The sequence below is a fragment of the Onychomys torridus genome, chromosome 20 (assembly GCF_903995425.1).
Source record: "Onychomys torridus chromosome 20, mOncTor1.1, whole genome shotgun sequence".
NCBI classification, from domain to species: Eukaryota; Metazoa; Chordata; class Mammalia; order Rodentia; family Cricetidae; genus Onychomys; species Onychomys torridus.
In genome coordinates this window covers 23,171,007-23,193,794 of record NC_050462.1, presented here as the reverse complement: position 1 = coordinate 23,193,794, position 22,788 = coordinate 23,171,007, and the positions used below count along the sequence as shown (strand labels likewise).

Genomic DNA, 22,788 nt, shown 5'->3' with positions numbered 1-22,788 from the left:
TATTTATATGGAGAAAACCCACAGTCTGTTTGCTCCTAAATTCTTGACTGCAGTGAACAACGCACATTACAAAAAATGGCTAGAAATATTGTAAATGTTGGAAGCGTTTTATAAAGTTAAAGGTATTCAATAATTAGTATTTTGTAATTTGTGGCTTATTACAGTTTGTTTTAACCATGTCGTGGTTATGGATAATTAAACATATATGCACATATATGTATATAAATATGTATACATATATTTAACATGAGAATTGTTATTATATTGAGCTCCATTATCTTTGTAAGTTTTCAGATTTGTAAATAACTCACAGTTAACAATTCAATTTTCTTCCTTTTGCTTTTCTCATTTCTTTTGTTGAGCAACATTTTCTGAGCCCCTCTCCTCATACTTCCTACGTAATGGTCCAGCACTTCAGTCCTATTCCTTAGTAAGATGTCACACCGTGCTCCATGAACCTTAGAGAAATACTGCCACCTGCTGAACAAATCATGTATACAACTGTTTAACTTGGGCTGCCTTGATTTCAAGAAAGAAAAACACATATGTACCCAAAGTTGTTTAAAAATTATTTCTCTCTAATATAAGGCAGAAATCAAATCAGATCTCAGGAATGCACCAAATCCCAGGGATAAACATCCAAGAGCATACAAAAGAATCAATCCTATTTTGTAATAACTGCCTATAAAACATATTACATTTCCATACTGATTATTAATGAAGATGCTTATATATAAAGCTCCATTAATAAGATTAAGAAATTATTTTAAAATTAGTCTTTTGTTGTTCTTCAACATCCTTCTCCTCCCTGGACATTGATGATTTTGTAAGGATGACCACAGTTTTTACTAGAACATCAACCAGATGCCAACTTTCTCTTCTTCTTATCCATTTCTCATTTTTTTCTTTCATTGAAAATTTATTCTTTCTCATACAATATATTCTGATTATAGTCTTTCTCTCCCTCTTCCTCCTAGTTCCTCCTCACCCTTCCTCCTCTCTAGGTCCATTCCCTTTCTATCTCTTATTAGAAAAGAGCAGGCTTCTAAGAGGTAGCAACATGACAAAATAAAATAAGAATCTACCATACTGAAGATGGACAACGCAACCCAACAGAAAGAAAAAAGTCCCAAGGGAAGGTGCAAGAGTCGCGGATACACTTGTTCTCCCACTCAAAAGTCCCATAAAAGATTAAGTTAAAAGCTATAGTGTATATGCAGAGGACCTGGTGCAGACCTACATAGTTCCTGTGCTTTCTGCTTCAGTGTCTATGAGCTCATATGCTTCTTGCTTAGTTGATTCAGATATCCTTGCTCTCCTGGTGTCCACCATACCCTCTGGCTCTTCCTCTTCTTCTACCTCTTCTTCCATGGGGTCCCCTGAGCTCCGTGGAGGGGCATTTGATGGAGACATCCCATTTAGACTCTCTCTTTTTCTAACTGTAATGTCTGACTGTGGGACTCTCAGATACTAGCTTTCTAATTCTGCTGATGCTGCTCTGTGTTTTGCTTGTTGTTCCCTGGTACCAGCTGTCAGTACATGTCTTTATCTCTGTCAGGAAGGTATCCTGAAAGACCTGGTTCTTTTGTTGTTTTTGATTATTTGTTTTGTAGCATGCATTTGAAGAATAGAAGGTTTTTGGTTGAACTTATATCTGTTTCTGAAAGTGTAATTTTTGTTGTCTCCTTTCAGTCTTAACATACCTCTCATCAGTTATTGGAGACACATTTAATGCCTGTCTAATCTTCCACCTCTGCCTGGTTTTTCTGTGGCCCTCTCACTGATATGACAGCTTTGATGTCTTTCTTCAACTTCAATTTGACTTGTGTGTATTTTCTAAATGTACTAGTCTCTTTTCCCATGAAGTGCCTGAGGTATTTAGTAAAGATAGAAACCTTCTGTACAATAAATAAACCTTCTGTACAATTGATAAAGAAATTGTGGTATATTTACAGAGTGGAGTGTTATTCAACTGTTAGGAAAAAATTATATCATGAAATTTTCAGGCAAATGGATAGAACTAGAAAAAAAAATATCCAGAGCAAGGCAACCCAGACCCAGAAATATAAACATGGTATGTATTCACTTATAAGTGGATATTAGCTGTTAAGTGAAGGATAATCACACTACAGTCCACAGATGCAGAAAAGTTAGATAAAGAGGAGAGGTCTAGTGGATGGTGGGGGGGGGGGCGGCACATGGATCTCTCCAGGAAGGGAAAATAGAATAGATTATTTTGGGTGGACAGGGAAGGTGGGGATGGGAAGAGGAGGTATCAGGTAGAGGATAGAGTGATGGAGGGAGAGAGTGTGGGGAGAGACAACTCATATATGTGGGCATTTAGTGGGCTATATGGAAACCTAGTGCAGTGGAAACTTCTGGAACCTATGAAGTTGAACACTGTGAGGAATCCTAGTAATGGAGAATATGAAGCCTGAACCAGCTATCTTCTGAACCAGGCTAGGATCCCAGTGGTGGGACTGGGACAAAACTGAGCCACAAAAATCTATGACCCACAACCTGTCTTCAAGATGCACTGGGGCCATGGTGACTCCCAGTTTGTAGGCGTGGCCTACCAATGACTGGTCTAACCTGAGACCCACACCTGACAGAAGCTGGATGGCTTAGAGACCTAGGGTAGAACCAAACACAACTGACAGAAAGATAGAGTCAATGAAATAATTCCTGTAGTGGGTAGCTGTTCTAGCTTTGACCTGGAAGTACTACCCCCATTGAGGCTTCCTTAACTGTCACGCCTACAAGGCAGGGTTGAGACAGGAGCACTTAAGACCCATGGTCAGGATGTGAGGGCCCTCTTGGTTCCTGGATCTTGGACACGGGAAGTAGATTGAGCAGAGTTCTCTAGAGAACACCTCTGGACTGTGCTACACCTTTCCTGGACCCTGTAACTTATCCCTTTACTTGTAAGTTACCCCACAAAATAAACCTCCCTTTTAACTATGTGGAGTTGCCTTAATACTACAACCAATAAATTCCTACTGATATTCTGCTCTACTGATAGGCCCACACATCGCCACCTATCCCAAACATCGTCAGGCAGAATTGAGCTGCTTATATGAAATTCAAATTTTAAACACAATTTATGAAAAAATTTCCAAATTTTCTCATTTCTATTTCTTGAAATTGTTTTTAATTATTGTCATCCTATATAAATTTCTCCAATAACCCTTCATATTTTTCCATAAGTAAGAATTTTGAAAATGTATCCAAAGTTTCTGACCATATTTTGTAATTGTCCATTCTTAACTTGTAGGTATTTTGGATTTGATCTTCTGGACCCTAATTCACTTTCTTCATCATCCCAGGAGTATATTTGCTATAGCAATGCATTATTTATATATATATATATATATATATATATATATATATATATATATATATATATACACTACATATGATATATTCTACATATGATATATTCTACATATGATATATTCTACATATGATATATTCTACATATGATATATTCTACTGCAGCATCAGACTATGTGACTCTGTGTGGAAGGAACATGAACAGGAAGGGGAAATGTATAACTTTCATCTCATTTGCATCAGCAATAGTTGCCTGTGTTACTTTCTTTTCCTTTCCACTGCTGTAAAGGTGACATGGAACAAATTTTGTAATCACATCTGTGTGTGTATATGATTATGTATACATATTGTATCTGTCCAATATATATATATATATATAAAGTTTAGGGGGTTTCTACTATATTAGGTTTCAATTCTACCCCTCAAAATGCACCTTAATTTTAGGTCTTCCTCCTCACATTCCCTCCCACTACCCCCCTCTCCACTTTTCATTCCTATTTGATCCTCCCATTTCAAACCCTATCCTGTCCATCCATAACGACCTATTCTCTTTCTGTTTCTCAGGGAGATCTTCCTGTCCCTGATATTCCCTTACTCTACACTTAGCCTTTGTGGTTCTATTGACTTAAAAACTATAATCAACATAAAAGTGAATATACACAATATTTATCTTTCCTAATCTGGGATAGTATTTTCTAGCTTCACCCATTTGTCTGCAAATTTCATGATGTCATTTTTTTCTTTGATCATCATCAGTGATTTTTATTTTACTTTAATATTTTATTTATTCTTGTCTCATACAATACATCCCAACCACACCTTCCTACCTTTCCCTCCTCCCAATCCCCCTCTACCCCAGACCCACTGCTCCTCTGTTTCCCTTCAGAAAAGAGTAGGCCTCCCAGTAACAGCAACTGAACTCAACATAAGATGTAAGAAGACTAGGCATATACCCTCATATCAAGGTTGGATGAGGCAACACAGTAGGAAGAAATAGGTCCCATGAGTATTCAAATGGTGAGAGACAACCTCACTACCATTTATGTAGGATGACAATAATTAAAAACAATTTCAAGAAATAGAAATGAGAAAATTTGGAATTTTTTTCATAAATTGTGTTTAAAATTTGAATTTCATATAATTGTTTTTGTGTAATGAAGACCCACAATTATTAGAAATGGAGCTGAGGTGAGATGTAAGAGCTGAGCATGTGTTAGTCACTGATGAAATTATCCAAAATAATGAAATGAACAAAACATATGAGGCTTGAATGTAGAATAGAAAATCCAGAACTTAGATGGTAAAGAATAGTAAAACTTGGAATTTTTACGTGACAAGATAAAACATGATCTCAAGAAGTCAGTAGAGGAAGATATTACTGGAGAAGTGTTACATCGGAGTCAAAAGAAGTTAAGCATTTGGAAAGGGAGTTGAGTTGGTAAGGAGGATGATCACAGTAATTTTAAAACAGCAACTCACCTTGAAAATGTCAGAGCAGAACACCTTGGGTACTTAAGCAATAATCCAAGAAAGACCATGTTTACAAGACTAAGATGTGGTAACCTGATTGTCTGTTCATTCACAAGCCTCACAAAGTGGTAACAATAAAGATGGGCTAACAAAATGATACACAAATGTGTTGCAATGTGTTCTTATATGTAAATATTTGTGATAAGAAAGGTACAAATTTGCTTTTACTATGAAGGAGGCATTTGTTCTAAATTAATTTAAATAATGTCTTAGTATGTATTACTTTTTTTTTCTCACTTAGGTGATTAAATGGTCCAAACATTCAAAACCATGATGGACCTATAAAGATGAACATTTTACAGTAATATATCTATCCATAGGATTGCTTTTCATAAGCTCAATTAAATTTAATTGCTTGTTGCTATTGTTTTTGTGTTCCTTTGAATTAGCAAATGATGAAGAAGCAAGGTTGAACAAGTCAGAGCATGTCAAGAGGTAAAATATTCAAACCTGTTGCCAAATCTGAATTAAGTGCCAAATGAGGGACAAAGGATAAAGAGATTGTTGAAGCTTAATTGGGAAGATGAATAAGCCATGCCCTTTGAATTTTAATTGAAAAAGGACTAGTAAGTCAAATAGAGTCGTCATATGAGGAGAGAGAGAGAGAGAGAGAGAGAGAGAGAGAGAGAGAGAGAGAGAGAAGGAGGGAGGGAGGGAGAGAGAGAGAATGCTAATTAACTCAGTGAAAAGTGAAAGGAGGCATGATTGGAAGTGGCAAAGATATAAGGGGAAAGTACAGAAGTAGAATCAAGATCAAGTACTGGGATTCTACTGCCCAACATCTTACAAGGTTATTAAAGGATTTTCTTTGTGCCCTGAAGGTAATGTGAGCCATATTTCTGGCAACATGTGGAAGACAAGTTAGAAAAGCAACACAAGACAGAGAGATAATTTAAAAAAACTCATACACTGATTTTTTATACTTTTATTTTACATTAATTTAATTTTACATATTAGCCAAAGATTCCCCTGTCCTCCCTCCTCCCACCCACCAGCCTTCCCCCACAATCCACCCCCCCATTCCCACCTCTGCAGGGCAAGGTTTCCCCTGGGGAGTCAGCCCAGCCTGGTACATTCAGTTGAGGCAGGTCCAGTCCCCTCCTCCCTACACCAAGGCTGAGCAAAGTATCTCAGAATAGGTTCCAAAAAGCCAGCTCATGCATGAAGGATAGGCCCCAGTTCCACTGCCTGGGGCCCTCCTGAACAGTTCAAGCTAATCAACTGTCTCACTTATCCAGAGGGCCTGGCCCAGTTCCATGGCGGCACCTCAGCTATTGGTTCACAGTTCATATGTTTCTACTAGTGTGGCTATTTGTCCCTGTGCTTTTTCCAATCATGGTCTCAATATCTCTTGCTCATATAATCCCACATCCCTCTCGACAATTGGGCTCCTGGAGCTCCACCTGGGGTTTGGCCATGGAAACAAGACCTTATAGGCACAACAGAACTGATGTACATTCAAATTCACATAGTCTGTGGCAGTATGCATAGGGCCTGCATAGGTCCAAACCAGAAATGGTCCTAGTGCTGAGAGGGCAAAGCACATGATCTCCCATCACTAGCCAAAAAAAATCTATCTCCAACTGACAACCACTTGCAAAAGAAAAACTGGTTTTCTCCAATGGAGTCTCACTGAGTAGTCAAACCACCCTTAAGGGTAGGCACCATGTCTAGCAGTAGACAGCCAACACAACAAAAACTTGATGATACTTCTGTAGATTTTTCATCTCCTATTACTCTGGGCATTTTTTTCATCTTACTTGTCTTTTGTTCATATGTTATGGCTTCTGATTTTGTCTTTCTATGGGTTTAATTTATTTGTATGTGTGTGTGTGTGCGTCTGTTTCTCTAGTGTCTTTTTGCTGGTTTTACTTTTTTAAAATACTGATTTGTTTGTCATTTTATTTGCCTCCCTGTTTTCTTAAAAAAAGAATGGAAAAAGGCATGGAGTTTGAAGAGTGAGGAGGTGGGGAGGGTCTGGGATGAGATGAGGGAAGTGAAATTGTGGTGAGAATGTATTGTAAAAGAAAAAAAATGTTTTCAATAAAAAAGTGAATTGACCCCCCAAAATATATTACTTATAGGTACTCTACAGAAAATCTTGCCGGGCAGTGATGGCACACGCCTTTAATCCCAGCACTCGGGAGGCAGAGCCAGGCGGATCTCTGTGAGTTCCAGGCCAGCCTGGGCTACCAAGTGAGTTCCAGGAAAGGTGCAAAGCTACACAGAGAAACCCTGTCTCTAAAAAAAAAAAACAAAAACAACAACAACAAAAAATGTCAAACCAATGTGATTCCTGGGCAGCTATTTTAGCCCTGCATTGCTCTTTATATCAATTACATGTACAGAGAATGTAGCTATTCCAAATACCACTAAATAAAAATAGTTTCATTCTCCAATTAACCATTTTAAAGAAATATCATTCCTGTTGGATACCAAGCAGTTTTTTCTCTTAAGAAATAAATGTCTATTACATGTTCTTTAAAGGAAATATGCTGTAGTGGGCTGTTAGGATTTCCATCAATCACACTTGGGAATGATTCTTAGCATTTACACAAAGTAGTATTATCTATTCAACTTAAAAAATACCCATTCAAGTTAAAATAGTTATGGATAAGCTAAACTAGTATTTCTCAACATTCCTAATGTTGTGACCCTCTAATACAGCTCCTCATGTTGTGATTATCTGAATAATTTCATTGTTATGTCATAACTGTGATTTTGCTACTGTTATGAATTGTAATGTAAATACTTTTAGAGATAGAGTTTGCCAAAGGGATTGCAAACCACAGGTTGCACTGAGCTAAACTGTGGGGCATTTACCCACCAACCCCACAGCTCCTCAGAGTTTTCTTGACTGTGAGCAGCAGGAAATATTAGATAGAAGGATTTATATTGCAGAGATAAACAGAAAATAAAGGATAGCCTCGAGAGGGCCTGGAACCTATTCCAAAAGGCCCTGACTGTCTCTGCCCCAGGGTATTCATAGAGATGCCAAGGGGTGGAGCAAAAGACCTCCTCCCCCAGCACAGCCAAGTGCAGACCATCTCAGACACCTGTACTCAGGCCCGTGGTCCTAATCATCCTCTATGCGGACCTGCTGGGTAAAGCCATGAGGAACCTGAAAATGGGCTCCCACACTAAACTAACATACTCAAACTGAGGCTATATTTTATAGGAAGATTTTTCAGCTAATTGTGTTTCTACTAAAAGCAATAAAATACACTGCTTCTAACCTATAACTATCTTAGATATTTGTTGTACTTTGTATCTATGAGTTGATAATGTTCCAGTTTAATTATTATTAGGACTTTGAGTTAACAATTTTCTTCTAAAGTAATCCTAAGAAAATATGATGGTAAAAAATCTCAATCTTTATTAGATGTAAAACAAAGGATACCCAGACTACAATCCATAGTCCTAGAGAAGCTAGGTAAAGAAGAGCACCTAAGAGGGACACACATGAATCGCCCAAGAAAGGAGAAATAGATAAGATATCCTGGGTAAACTGGGAGAGGGGGTCAGTATGGAGGGGATGGGAGATGAGAACATGAGGGAACAAGATGGTGGAGTTGGGGGAGCGACGGTGAGGTAGAGCAATGAAAGAAATATCTTGATAGAGGGTTAGGGAGAAAGTTGATGCTAAGGAAATTCTCAAGAATCCACAAGGATGACCCCAGCTAAGACTCCTAGCAGTAGTGGAGAGGGGGCCTTAACTGACCTTCTCCGGTAACCAGATTGGTAACTACCCTAATGGTCATCATAGAACTTACATCCAGTAACTGATGGAATCAGATGCAAAGACCCACAGCCAGGCACTGGGCTGAGCTCCTGGAGTGCAGTTGAAGAGAGGGATGTGGGGATTATAGGAGCAATAGGGTGTCAAGATCATGATGAGGAAACTCACAGAGACACCTGACCCTAGCTAGTGGGAGCTCACTGACTCTGGACTGACAGCTGGGGAGCCTGCATAGGACCAAACTAGGCCCTTGAATGTAGGTGACAGTTTTGTGGCTTAGTCTGTTTGTCGAGCCCCTGGCAGTGGGACCAGGACTATCCGGGATACATGAACTGGCTTTTTGGAGCTCATTTTCTATGGTGGCATACTTTGCTCAGCCTTGATGCAGAGGGGAGGGGCTTGGTCTTGCCTCAACCTGATAAGCCATACTTTATTTACTCCCCATGGGGGAGGCCTTACCCTCCAGAGAAGTGGATAGACAGTGGGGTAGGGGGAGGGGAGGGAAGAAGAAGGAAGAGGGGAGGGAGGGGGAACTGTGGTTGGTATGTAAAAATGGAAAAAAAAAAAAAGATCTGACTCCTTTGGGTGGAGAGACGGTTCAGTGAATAAGAGCATTTGTTTTACAACGAACCCAGGTTCAGTTCCCAGGCACCACATGGAGGTTCACAACTGTAACTCTAGTTCCAGTGAATTGGACACTCTCTTCTATCCTCCTCAGACATCAAGCATGTACAGAGTTCAAAGACATACATGCAAACAAAACATCCATATGCATAAAATGATAAGTCCTTAAAATTCCAATCATCATGGATTATCTTCAGAAAGGCTTTCTATGTATCTTATATGAATTTTCTTGACAAATTTATTTGGACAGATTCTTTTTTTAAAAGTAAATTCTGCTTTTCTTTTTAAAATTATTTTTACTTTATGATTAACTTAATTTCACATATCAACCAAGGATTCCCCCATCCTCCCTCCTCCCACCCACAAGCCCTCTTCCCCTGTCCACCCCCCATTCCCACCTCCTCCAAGGCAAGGTATCCCCTGGGGAGTCAGCCTAGCCTGGTAGACTCAGGCAAGGCAGGTTCAGTCCCCTCCTCCCTACACCAAGGCTGAGCAAAGTGTTCATTTGGGCATTTTCAAAATCAGTACTTTCTAAAATTAGCTATTTAAAAGTAAGCTTCAAATGAATTATTAAAGGAGCGAACATATTTTATGGAGAAGTCAGTGGTTTGATAATTACAAACAAAATTCATCTTAAAATGTTTTTAACATATGAAGCTCGATATACTAACCCAAGCATTTAAGATAAATAGTTATAATAGTTTATAAATTAGTAATTAAACTGAAATAAATGGATGCTGAACATGGCCTTTGATAAAGAAAATACTCTAAAGTTTATTAAATCTTAAACCAGATATTGTCAAGCTATTTTCTTTCTGGTAAAGTACTAATGTTGTTTTTCAGTACAGAATAGCTGCTACTTTCTCACTGTATTTTGTTGGTTTTGTTGGTTTAATTAAATATCATTGTTACCAGACTTACTCTCTGTTTGTTTTTTTCCAAAGGCTTCATAACATGTTTGCTTTTGGATAGTGCCTAGCAAATAGTCTGTTGCGTTTAATCGTGACTTCTTAGAATATAATAGATGGTTTGCAAACTTTAAAAAATTAAACCACTAATTATTAAAATAATAAATTTTATAAATGTTTATAGTTACTCTGCAAAAGACACTAAGACATTATTTTAAAGAATACATTGGGCTTTGGGGTCTGTATCGAATAGTTTCTCTCAATATTTTACAGTAAATTTTTTATGATACGGAATATCTTCAAATTTGCTATACCACACATACTTAGAATCAAAGATTTTTGATAAGGCATTAATTGATAACTGAGAATTCTTTCATTCTTGAAAAAAAACCCTGTTGTCATGGCAGCAAACTATTTATTGGTTTCTTCTCCACACCTCAGCCTCACAAGTCACTTTTTAAATAGTTTTGTGGAAGAAACAATATCTACATAGATATCTATAGTCGATTGCTGTTACCTCTACTTGAATAATTATAACAGAATGCATGTCGTCGCTGAGTCATTTCCCAAATTATATAAATATTAATAAATGCCTCGAAAGAAAAATTAATTCCTCTTCCTAAGGCAGCAGTGACCATTCTAAATTAGAAACGAAGTTGTTTGTCCTGTCGGGGCACCTGTAAAGAAAGGCTGCTCCGCCTTCTCCGGATTGGCTGTTGCCATGGTGACGGTTTGTTGAGCTGCTGTGGGCACTGGTTCCCAGGAAGCCCCGATCGCTTTGGCGAGGGAGAAGGGTGAGTGTGAGCTGGTCAGCTCTGGCGGCCCCGGGTGCGGGGTGCATTCAGTCGGGTGGGGCAGGCACCAAACGGCCCTATCTGCAGGCCAGGCTCCAGGACGGGGTGCCCGACGGCTGCACAGTACGCAGGGCTCCAGCCCCTTCCTTTCAGGGTTTTCCTAGCTCTCTCAAAACTTGAAATTCCTTCTGGCCTGTCATACTCTCGACCACACTCCACCTCAACTGTCGTTTCTTTTCTTCCCATCGACCCTCCGCTTTGCATATGACCCGTAGGTAGTGATTTTGTTGTTGTTACTTTCTGCAGAACGTTTGCATGTTCTGTGCCATGGCTGACGAGGAGAGTTCCTTAATCTTTTTGCAAATTAGACAGAGAGCTCAGGTGATTCACTATCGACTGGAGATAGTCTTAGGGCGGCTTACTGACACTAGGCTCCTAGCTGCCTAGCTGAGGAAGTTCTTTTCTGATTATATATATATAACAGTGAACACAGAAAATGGTCATGAAATCCCTAGTTGGGAGGAAAGCTACGTGATGTCCATAGTTAGAGGAAAGGCGAGTACAGGCTTTAATTTTCCCTCTCTTAGCGTTGTAGATCCATTAGGAGTCCATGGTTATATGGAGAGCCATCCAGAGAAGTAACATGTACGATGAGGCAATACGGAAAAGGATTACTGAGTGGGTCACAATTCTGTAGGTGACAAGTCTGATTAAGGGTACTGGAAGAATGTTTATAGTAAGAAGAGCAACTCCCTTTAGTGACCCTATTCCTGGGGAGAGCTGAGCAAACGCCTACGCGCCCCACATGGGAAACCTGTGACAAACCAAAGTTAAGGGTACCGCCAAAATCCAACTTGGTGAAGGGGCGAGTTTTGTTGGGATTATTTTCAGAAATGACTGAATGGCAGCTGGGTCACCAAAAGCCCACTCCAGGCATTGACTGGGAGCCTACAAATGCTGGAAACGTGAAGCACACTGTAGAGTCGGAAGGAAGCCCAAGTTGGGCTCCCAGGCTGCTGAGCTGTTTGTCTCTGTTTCTTCCAGGTGGCGGGTCTGAGCCTTTTCTAGGAGCAGTCCTTAGCGCCGGACCCTTTTCTAGGAGCAGGTAAGTAAGATGCATTAGGAGGGAGGAGCCTAGTGAATATTCTTGAGCACAGGACTTTTGGGAAGCTTTGGAATAGTTTACTTACTGAGTTTAATGAGCTTCCCTGTAGGGTGGAATGTTTCCCCTCTCCTTAGAACATTCTATGTCTTAAGAAGTTTGCTTTCAGGGTGGAATGTTTTCCCTTCCTTTATATTCTGTGTCATAAGGAACTTCCCCACAAGATGGACAGTTTTATGTTGGAGGAAAATGGCTTCATAGCAGGTCCTCTCCCAACAAGATGCATTAAAAAGAGTGACCTAAAAAGCCCTAAGGCGGATCTCTGTGAGTTCGGGGCCAGTCTGGGCTACCAAGTGAGATCCAGGAAAGGCGCAAAGCTACACAGAGAAACACTGTCTCAAAAAACCAAAAAAAAGAAAAAAAAAAAAAAAAAGAAAAAGAAAAGAAAAAGAAAAAAGAAAGGCCCTAAGCAAATGTTTCATTTCATTTTCTGTGATAATTAGATTTTAAAGACTAAGAACACATCGGGTGGTGGTGGTGCACGTCTTTAATCCCGGCTGTCGGGAGAGAGAGCCAGGTGGATCTCTGAGTTTGAGGCCAGCCTGGTCTACAGAGTAAGATGCAGGACAGGCACCAAAACTACACAGAGAAACTCTGTCTTGAAAAGCCAAGAGAGGGAGAGAGAGACAGAGAGAGAGAGAGAGAGAGAGAGACTAAGAACGTCGAGTTATTCTGTTCAGTCAATAGTAAATGAAGAACATGGCATGGCTTTGATTAAATGTTGATCCAAGTTAAATGAGAAAAAGAAGGAAAAGAAGAAAGAGGAAGAAAGGGGGGAAAAGAACATCTAAGGACTTGAGGAACAGGAAATGTTTGGGGAAATGCTGTAGGGGAAAAGGTGAGGTCTGACCAGTGTTTTCAAACCCTCCTCTGCCCCAGGACTTACAATAAAGCAAAATAATATGCAAACATGCAATGCATTACAACTCATGCACATGTTCATGAGCATGCAAATACTTAGAGCAAAATCAAAAATTGTTACAGATTTTTTTTATCTTTATTACATATGGTGCAGTCATATTTTGATTTCTGCATTATCCTAACTTTTCCTATTCTATCTTGTTGTTAAAACATGTTGATCCAACCAACGCAACAGATTAACTTTTTGGTAGGTGATTTATGACATACAGTTTTCAATACTATCAGGAAAGGTGTTTTACAGAGGGGTAACTGGGGAGATGATCTTGCCTGGAAGGCTCTTTAGTAGTGAGAAGATGACTGACTTTGGACTCAGTATCTCTGAATCACGATCTTATCTCTTATTTATTAGCATAATGGCTTTAAATGGTTAAGTAGCCTATTCAGACATTAGTGTTCTTATGTGAACAATTGCAATATAATCTTTTGTCTATTAACTTCTTGTGAAGATCATTAATTATCTATTTAACCTCTAGTGCTTGGCCTACCACAGTCCTGAGTATCTGGGACACCATTATGGTGGTGGTGATGATGAGGATGTAAAGACACATTACTATGTTATCAATATCCATTTCAAGTATTAAGGATTTAAACAAAAATTTTAGATTAATATTCTGTACATGATCTGTCACTGGGTGCCACATTAGCAAGAGTATGTGGCCATGTAAGGCAGAATTACTAGAATTTGGACTCAATGAATACAAAGTAGCCATAGATTTCTCCCAGAAATAGATTGGAGTTTTTCTCTTAGGGGTGTCTTAATCTCTAGATAGTCAAACTGTTCATATTTTTAAACAGACTGTGTTTGCAAAGACAAGATTACCTTGGAATTTCTTAATTGTGGGAGATAGGGCAGTTAATTCAATGTGTTTTTTTTTTTTCTTGAAATGAAAGAATACTAATAGTTCTGGCCATCTTGTGGTCAAATACTTTAAAAATCGAGTGAATCATTAGGCAAAGCCACGTTCCTTATCATATAGAGCTAGTCTGATATGGTGCCATAGAAGTTTCTTTAAATCAAATGTCTATGGGCATATTGGATTGTGTGACAAATTACAGAACCCATGATTTTTTTTTAGAGACGTTAGATTCTTTTTTAAGTTCTGTTTTTTAATCATTAAGAATTATGGAGGACAATGATGACAGTGAAGCAAAGCTCAGAGAAGAAATAGAAGCTGAACTGGATAAAATCAGCATTTCTTCCTCGGAAAACGATGAGGTTGAAAACGATTCAGAATCAGAAACTCAGAGTGATGATAGTGATACTGTAAGTGTTCCACATTTTTTCATTTGTCATTAGTTCACTGAAAATTTCATAGGATGTATTTTTTATAACTTAATTTAATTTTACATATCAGCCATGGAATCCCCTGTACTCCCCCACCCCCACCTTCCTCCCATCCCCTCCCCTCCATTCCCATCAACTCCAGGGCCAAGACTCCCCCGGGAATTCATTTAAACCTGGTGGATTCAGTACAGGCAGGTCCAGTCCCTTCCTTCCAGACTGAGCAAAGTGTCCCTGTGTAAACTCAAGGTTCCAAACAGCCAACTCATGCACTAAGGACAGGTCCCGGTCCCATAGCCTGGGTGCCTCCCAAACAGTTCAAGCTATTCAATTGTCTCACTTATCCAGAAGGCCTGATCCAGCTGGGGGCTCCACAGCCTTTGGTTCATAATTCATATGCGTCCATTTGTTTGGCTATTTGTCCCTGTGCTTTTTCCAATCTTGGTCTCAATAATTCACATTCTTACAGTCCCTCCTCTTTCTTGACAATTGGATTCCTGGAGCTCCACCTGGGGCCTGGCCAGGGATCTCTGCATCCACTTCCATCAGTTATTGGATGAGAGTTCCAACCTGACTGTTAGGGTGTTTGGCCATCTGATCACCAGAGTAGATCAGTTTGGGCTTTCTCTCGACCACTGTCAGTAGTCTACAGAGGATGTATCACTGTGGATTTCTGGAGACCTCTCCAGCACTCTGCCTATTCCTGTTCTCATGTGGTCATCATTTATCATGGTCTGTTATTCCTTGTTCTCCCTTTCTGTTCTTGATCCAGTGGATGTGAGGGGGATGGTAATGAAGGGCAAGGGCCAAGGGAAAGAGAGCTTAGGGGAGCAGGAGATCATATAATGTATTTTGATCATATTCATCCCATTAGCCAACTCTTCCTTCAAAATCTACTGCATCTTCCCTTCCCACTCACCTATACGTCCTTTTGTTTTAAACTCAAAATGGAAAATTGATGCTGCCATATACTCTTTGATGTGTTGCCTTCTATTGAATGGAATGTGTCCCCCCCTAAGAAGGGTCATGTGCTTAATGAAAATCATCTCTCCCTTTCCTAGTAGCTGTCAGTTCCTAGTAGCTCCTTAGCCAGGGGAGAGGCTTCGTGACCACTTCTCTTCATGCTGGCCTTTGGTTTGGATTGCGCTTGCACAGACCTTGTGCATGCTCTCACAACTACTGTGAGCTCGTGTGAAACTTCCCTGATGTGTCTAAAAAATACCACTTAATCGTAGTCCTCCTGTACCTCTGGCTCTTAAATTTGGTCTTCTCTGCAAAAATCCCTGAGCCTTTACGGGGATGTTTTACTTTTAAGCCTTTTTTTCCCCCTGATTTAAAATATATATATATTTTATACAATGCATTCTGATTATGATTTCCTTTCCCCTAATTCCTCCAAGATCCTCCCAACTTCAGCCCCTAGATGAATTCACTCCCTGTCTGTCTCTCCTTAGAAAATAAAGATACATCTAAATAATAATGAAATTAAATAAGATAAAAAAAACAAGCAGAAGAAAAATGCCAAAGAAAAAGCACATGAAATGTGTACACACACACACACATTTGCATACACAATAAAAGCAAAAGACCTGTGAAGTTATCATATATCTATATCTATCTATCTATATCTGTATCTATATCTATATCTATATATATATATATACATATATCCAATAAATCACTATGAGACAAAGAACTTCCAAAGATGCTATTGAGTATCTTTTTTTTTTTTTTTTGTTTTTCAAGACAGGGTTTCTCTGTGTAGCTTTGCGCCTTTCCTGGAACTCGCCAGGCTTGCTATTGAGTATCTTTTATACTGGCCATCTACCTCTGGGCATGGGGCTTGCCCTTAAGAGTAATTTGTATCCCCCAATGAGAGATTACATCAGAGAGAACTCATTTTTCATTTCAGAGTGGTCATTAATTAGAGATAGTTTCTGCGTTAGGGATCAGCTTTTATTCACTTCTGTCTCAGTGCTGGGACCTCCATTTGGTGGAGACCCATGCAGGCCCTGTGCATGCTGCCAGTATCTGTGAATTCATATGGACATCTACCCTGCTGTGTCTAGGTCTTGTTTCCTTGGTTTTATCCATCCCTCTGGCTTTTACAGTCTTTCCAAATTCTCCTCTATAGTGTTCCTTGATCCCTGAGTAGCAGGTTTTGATGGAGACTTCCCATTTAGAACTGAGTGTTCCGAAATCTCTGACTCTCTGCATAATTTTTGGCTGTCACTTTCTGTACTCATTCTCATAGACTGCAGGAGGCAACATCTCTGATAGCAGCTAGGAAAGGCACTGATCTATAAGTATAGCAGAGTATCTGAGGAGTAGTTTTAGCAGAAAGGTAGTATTAGTTTTTTCTCCCTAGCTATCTAGTCTCAGGTTCTTGGCTACCCAGTGCTGGGAATGGATTGGGCATCAAATCTATGAGACACAGGTTAGTTGCTCCCATAAGCTTTGTGCCACTACTGCACTAGCATATCTTGCAAGCAGGTCACCATTATATATCAAAGAGCTTGCACCTGGGTTGGTGTTTATCTTTCTCCTTTGGTAATGTGCAGAGTACCTTATAGTACTGTGCACATTAATTCATAGAGGTGAAGGCTATAGGCAGGCACCAGCTTGAGTTCTCCATATTCAATGAGTTATGTAGGTTTTTTGTTTCTTCAGCCTTGCCATCAGTTTGTGGAGAACCACCAAAAGCCTGTGTGGAGGTCTTTGATCCATCTAGAGTTGAGTTTTGTGCTTGGTAATAAGTATGGATCTAGTTGCATTCTTTTGCATGCAGCCATTCAGTTTGACCAGCATCAGTTGTTGAAGATGCTGTCCTTTTCCGGTGTCTATTTCTGCCTCCTTTTGTAAAAACCAGAATTAATGTGTTCATAGCTGTGTGCTTTATGTCTGGGTCATCAATTTGATTCCATTGATCAACATGTCTGTTTTGTAGTATTACTATGCTTTTTTTTAAATTACTGTACATTTACAGTACAACTTGTAATTAGGCATGGTGACACCTACGGCATTTATTTTATCATTCAGGATTGCTTCAGCTATCCTGGTTTTGTATGTTTCTTTTGTTCTTTTTTGTTGTTGTTGTTCTTTTTTTGTTTTTTGAGACAGGGTTCCTCTGTGTAATTTTGGTGCCTGTCCTGGATCTTGCTCTGTAGACTGGGCTGGCCTTGGACTCACAGAGATCCGCCTAGCTGCACCTCCCAGATGCTGGGGATTAAAGGCGTGCACCACTGTTACCTGGCTTGGTTTTGTATATTTGTATATGATGCTGAAATTGTCCTTTCAAGATCTAATAAGAATTGTATTGGAATATTGATTGGGATTGCATTGAATCTGTAAATTGCTTTTGTCCTGATCGTCATTCTAATTATATTAATTCTACTGATCCATAAGCATAGGAGCTCTTTCCATCTTGTGATATTGTCTGTTTCATTCTTCAATGTCTTAGAGTTTTTAATCATTCAAGTCTTTCACTGATTGGTTAGAGTTATCACAAGATATTTTGTATTTGAGACTATCGTGAAAGGTGTTACTTCCCTGATATCATTCTTAGTTTATTTGTTATTTGTATATAGGAAAGATACTGACTATTTTTATGTGTGTGTATTTTATTTTATGTGTGTATTCTATATCCACCTAATTTGCTGAAACTGTAGGAGTTACCTGATGGAATTTTTACAGTCACTTATACATAATATTATATCATCTTCATATAATGATAACTTGATTTCTTTCCTTCCTGTTTGTATCTACAAGTAGGTACAATAAAAGTAGTTCTAAGAGGTTAGTTCATAGCACTGAGTGTCTACATAAAAAATGGAGAGCTCTCATATTAGTAACTAAATGGCATACCTGAAAGCTCCAGAACAAAAAAGAAGAAAAAATACCCCAAAGGACTAGAAACAATTAAACTTGTGGCTTAAATCAATAAAATAGCAACAAATAAAAATTGCAAAGAATCAATCAAACTTTTAAGTCTTTATTGAAAGTAGGCTTTTTAAAAAGTATTTTACTTTCTGTGTTTTTCATGTACATATCCATGGCTTTAGATAACAGTTATAAGTAATGCTCCTTGGTAGATATTTATATACAAAAACATTTTAAGTATAGAGCAGCTGTGATTCCTTTTCTGCTTCATGCTTTTTGTTAAGTTCAAGTATAGTTCTGCCTCCCTACTCCATGCCTGTACTTGGTCTTGAACTCATGGCTTTCCTTATAATAGGCCACTCTGCTACGAGTATGCTATACTTTTAGACTTTCTGTTTTCTCACTATTTATGATTATTCTTCTCTTATGTATTATTATGAAGATAAATTTAACAACATCCTGGTGCTTTTGCAATTACTAAATGAGAGAAAATGCTAGATAGAATATTAAATACAAAAAAGGATAGATTTTATTTTTTATTGCTTCATATGCAAAGAAGGAATAGACCTTTCAGACTATACTCTGGCTTAAGATACCATCAAATTATTTGTAGAAATCAAATATTATAAGGAAAATAAATTATAGTATTAACTCAAGATGAAAGATTCAAGGATTGTTGATTGTCTTTTACAGAATGTACAACAATTACTACTGTTTATTTGTATTCAAAAATTATGTCATAGATTTTTGTTTGGCTTTCTGTAGTGATAATGGAAAAAGTTAACTGTATGAACTGGTTGTTGTTAATTCTTAGAGCTAACAATACATTTCATTTGTTGTAATAAAGGCAAAATGCTATTTTCTTAACTCATAGAAACCCAATATGACAGAAAGCTTTGTTTGGTCCCTTGATATTAAACCTGTGATCTTCTTCTGTATCAAGAATATCTGTATAGATTCAGCCACTCAGGCACACGGTGGTTTGTCTTCCTCAAGGAAAGTTTCTACTCATGTAGAGATTTATTGAAAGCTTTGGGATTGTTATTAAAATATATTTAAATGTTTGAAATATTTCTTAAATAGTATGTTTTGCATTATATATTCTAATAATAATTGTTATTTACATAGAGATGAACTTCATTTGTACATATAGTTTAAAAATACCAATCTATTTAGGAATTTAGCAAATTTGAAAATTTATTTACATAGGCTTTGTTGATAGACGTTCTATAATGTTACATAAATTCAACTGTATTTGATAATTACATATTAAGTAATTACATAAGGTATTAAGTAATGTATTTTTAAAAATATTTCCAAGGTCAATTTCTATTTCAAAATAAATATTGAGAATATATCAACAAAATATCAAGAACTAATGAAGGCATTGGAAACATAATACCTCTAATAAAAATGAAAAGGATAACTAGGTAACTTTCTTTGTTAAATGGAGTTTCTCTGTCCTGCCCCATCTGGCAGCTGCTTCTAAATAATCACTCAGAGGCTTAATTTAATTATAAATGTGTGGCTAATGGCTCAGGCTTATTATTAAACTTGTTCTTACATTTAAATTAACCTATTTCTATTAATGTATTTATTGCCACATGGTCCTTGGCTTACTGGTACTCTGGCATTTTGTTTCTTTGGTGGCTCCTTGCATCTATTGACCCTGCCCCTCTTCCTCTGAGTCCTAGTTTGATTCTTACTCCTGACCTTATTCTGTCTTACCATAGGCCAAAACGACTTCATTATCAATCATTGAGAGAAACATATTCGTAGCAAACAGAAGGTTCATCTCATATTTCTTTACCCTTTCTGTCTAATCAAAAGGGAAGGTTTTAACTTTAACATAGTAAAATTACATACAATAAAATAGTTATCAAGCAAGAATTATAGTTACAACATCTAGTCTATTTTTATTTGAGAAAATTCGAGAAAACATTCAGTTATTCATCTTACCTTGGTGAGTCTAGAGCTTTATATTTAATTTACCCTTTTATCATAACTAAGAAAAATTATAATTATGACAAACTAGTCTTCAACTACATTAAAGACTCCAGAAAGATGAAATGTTACCTAATGACAGGGATATCAGGCTGACTACCCTTTTTACATCATTTCTATACCATATCCTCCTTTCTTCTTTAGAAAGAGGTTTACTATGAACAATAACAATTTATAACAGACCTCCTAAACAAAGACAAACATCCATAATCTATTTTTTGGGGAATGTTGGTGTAGTTCCTTAGACTATTTCCTGTTGATTAGGTGTGCTAATAATCTTTGGCACCCTGTGAAAGTTTATGATAATTGTTAAGTCTTGGCTGTAGCATTTTGTGAGGCTGGATCATCTCAGGCAGTAGTCTTGAAGCTGTTTTGGATATTAGATCAGCTGGGCCATTTTTATTGGTGTCTAGTCCCCTTGTTTGTAGGTTTATTTTCTTCATGTCTGAAGTCAGGATTTCTGGGAGTCTTCCTCCATCAATCCTGACCACCTTTAACTTTGAATGAATCTGTAGCCTCTCATTTCCTGTGGAAATAAAAACATAACCTCTCCCCCCAAATAACATATATTTTGACTTAAATTTTGGAATCAATGTATTTTTAAAATATATAGGTTGGTTTAATTTAGTACTGTTTACAATCAAATGTCTCTCAGTAGTTATCACTTATCCATTAACATTTTAAAAAACCCAAAGAAAACACAATAAAATATAAAATCCGTACTCTGTGCATTTCTCATATTTATATGCTTATTATATTTTTATGATTCTGTTTTTGTTTTTGTTTGTTTTTGTTTTTTGTTTGTTTGTTTGTTTTTGTTTTTCAAGACAGGGTTTCTTTGTGTAGCTTTGTGACTTTCCTGGAACTCCCTCTGTAGACCAGGCTGGCCTCAAACTCACAGAGATCCACCTGACTCTGCCTCCCAGGTGCTGGGATTAAAGGTGTGTGCCACCACTGCCTGGCTAATTACTCTGTTTTTTTAAGGACTTTCTCTTCCCTTTTTTTCCTCCTTTAAGCCTACACATATTTTTAAACACACTATAACCTATTTAGAGTTTTTGTTGTTGAATTGTTTTGTTTTGTTTTGTTTTGTTTTTGTCTGAATCTGTCCTTACTGTGGATCTCTAACCTTTTCTGTCTGCATGAGCAAAAGCCCTAAACCCCAGTGCAGAGTGCTGGTGGAGCTTGTGCTGATAGCTTAAGCTTTCAGGCAGCGGCTCAGAGAAGCCTCCCTGTAATCTGTGCTGCTGCTGGCATGGGACTGTTAGACTAGGAAGCCCAGTGCAGCTCCAATTCTGTGTATTCAGAACCTTTTTAAAGCTTTCTCAGATCTTATGTGGATCCACACCAGACAGTAGGTGCCATATGTAAACAGACATTTCTCTGTCCAGTCCCATTCCACAGCCACTTCCAAATAATCACTCAGAGGCTTATATTAATTGTAAATGTTTGGCCAATGGCTCAGGCTTATTATTAACTAGTTCTTACATTTAAACTAACCCTTCTCTATTAATCTATTTATTGCTACATGGTCAGTGGCTTATTGGTTCTCTGGCATCTTCTTTGGCAGCTCCCTCCATCTGTTGACTCATCCCCTCTTCTGAGTACTAGTTTGATTCTCATGCCTGACCTTATACTGTCTTGCCATAGACCATAACAACTTTACTATCAACCAATAAGAGAAATACATATTAATAGCATACAGAAGGATCCTTCCATAACATTTCCCCCTTTCTGTCTCCTGTCAGGAGTAGAATATTACCTGTTAAGAAATACTGACTTAATCCTAGACTTCACTCCCTCATTATTCTTTACATTCTGTCTTAGAATTTTCTAGGAAGACATAACTGCCTGAAAATAGAATGGAAAAATTAAAGCAAATATGTTTGTCTGAAATGGGCCCATTATATGGAGGCACTTTTGTCTACTTATATAGTTAGTTCAAAATTTTGGTGGGAAATGAGTAAAGCAATATTTGACATAAAATTTTTGGTATCCCTTCTCATACTTTTGTTACTCAAATTTTAGGATCTAATTGAATTGCCAGAGTCAGTCCTTCACTGTATCAATGTCATAAAGAACAAGAGTAAATCTGCTGAAGAACTCTTTCTTCAGGACTTAGAAGACACTGATGTCTTCAGTGAGTACACAGAACGTATTATCAGAGGGATTAGTTGTTTTGAAGAACCCTCTTTGAGGGCCAGATACCACAATCAGTAGCATAAGCCTTCTTGATAAGACTAAGATGATAGACTGTAGGATGAAAACCCAAGGTTGAAAACCCAAGGTTATCTTTGCCCCTTGCAGAACTGCACTGCTGCAGAAACTGTTGTCTACTATAATTAGGAAGTGCAGAGTCAATGCCAGCACACACACACACACACACACACACACACACACACACACACACACTACAGAAACACTAATCTTCTCTTGTAGGGTCTTATTTCTACCTCATATCTCCTTTAATACAACCTGTGTCAATAAATGGAAACATCTCCTGCTTCTTATACATAACAGTTTTATGAAAACAAAAATTTGACTTAAATCACTTGGTTGATGATATTATTTCCTTTCAGCTTTTTACATTTTAATGCATGCCAGAAAGATTG

The 22,788-nt window shown here is 38.1% G+C and overlaps 1 protein-coding gene across 6 annotated transcripts in view; it reads left to right on the top strand.

Annotated features, from left to right (window-relative positions):
- Window positions 1–10,884: 10,884 nt before the first annotated feature.
- The window catches only part of Lrriq1 (leucine rich repeats and IQ motif containing 1), a 191,788-nt gene continuing 179,884 nt past the window's right edge, over window positions 10,885–22,788 (top strand). For all 6 annotated transcript variants that reach the window (XM_036170070.1, XM_036170073.1, XM_036170071.1 and 3 more), the window contains exons 1-4: window positions 10,885–10,928; window positions 11,973–12,033; window positions 14,131–14,275; window positions 22,205–22,316. In XM_036170070.1, the coding sequence (XP_036025963.1) occupies window positions 14,135–14,275; window positions 22,205–22,316 (253 nt within the window). In that variant the 5' untranslated portion in view covers window positions 10,885–10,928; window positions 11,973–12,033; window positions 14,131–14,134. The remainder of the gene's footprint in view (window positions 10,929–11,972; window positions 12,034–14,130; window positions 14,276–22,204; window positions 22,317–22,788) is intronic.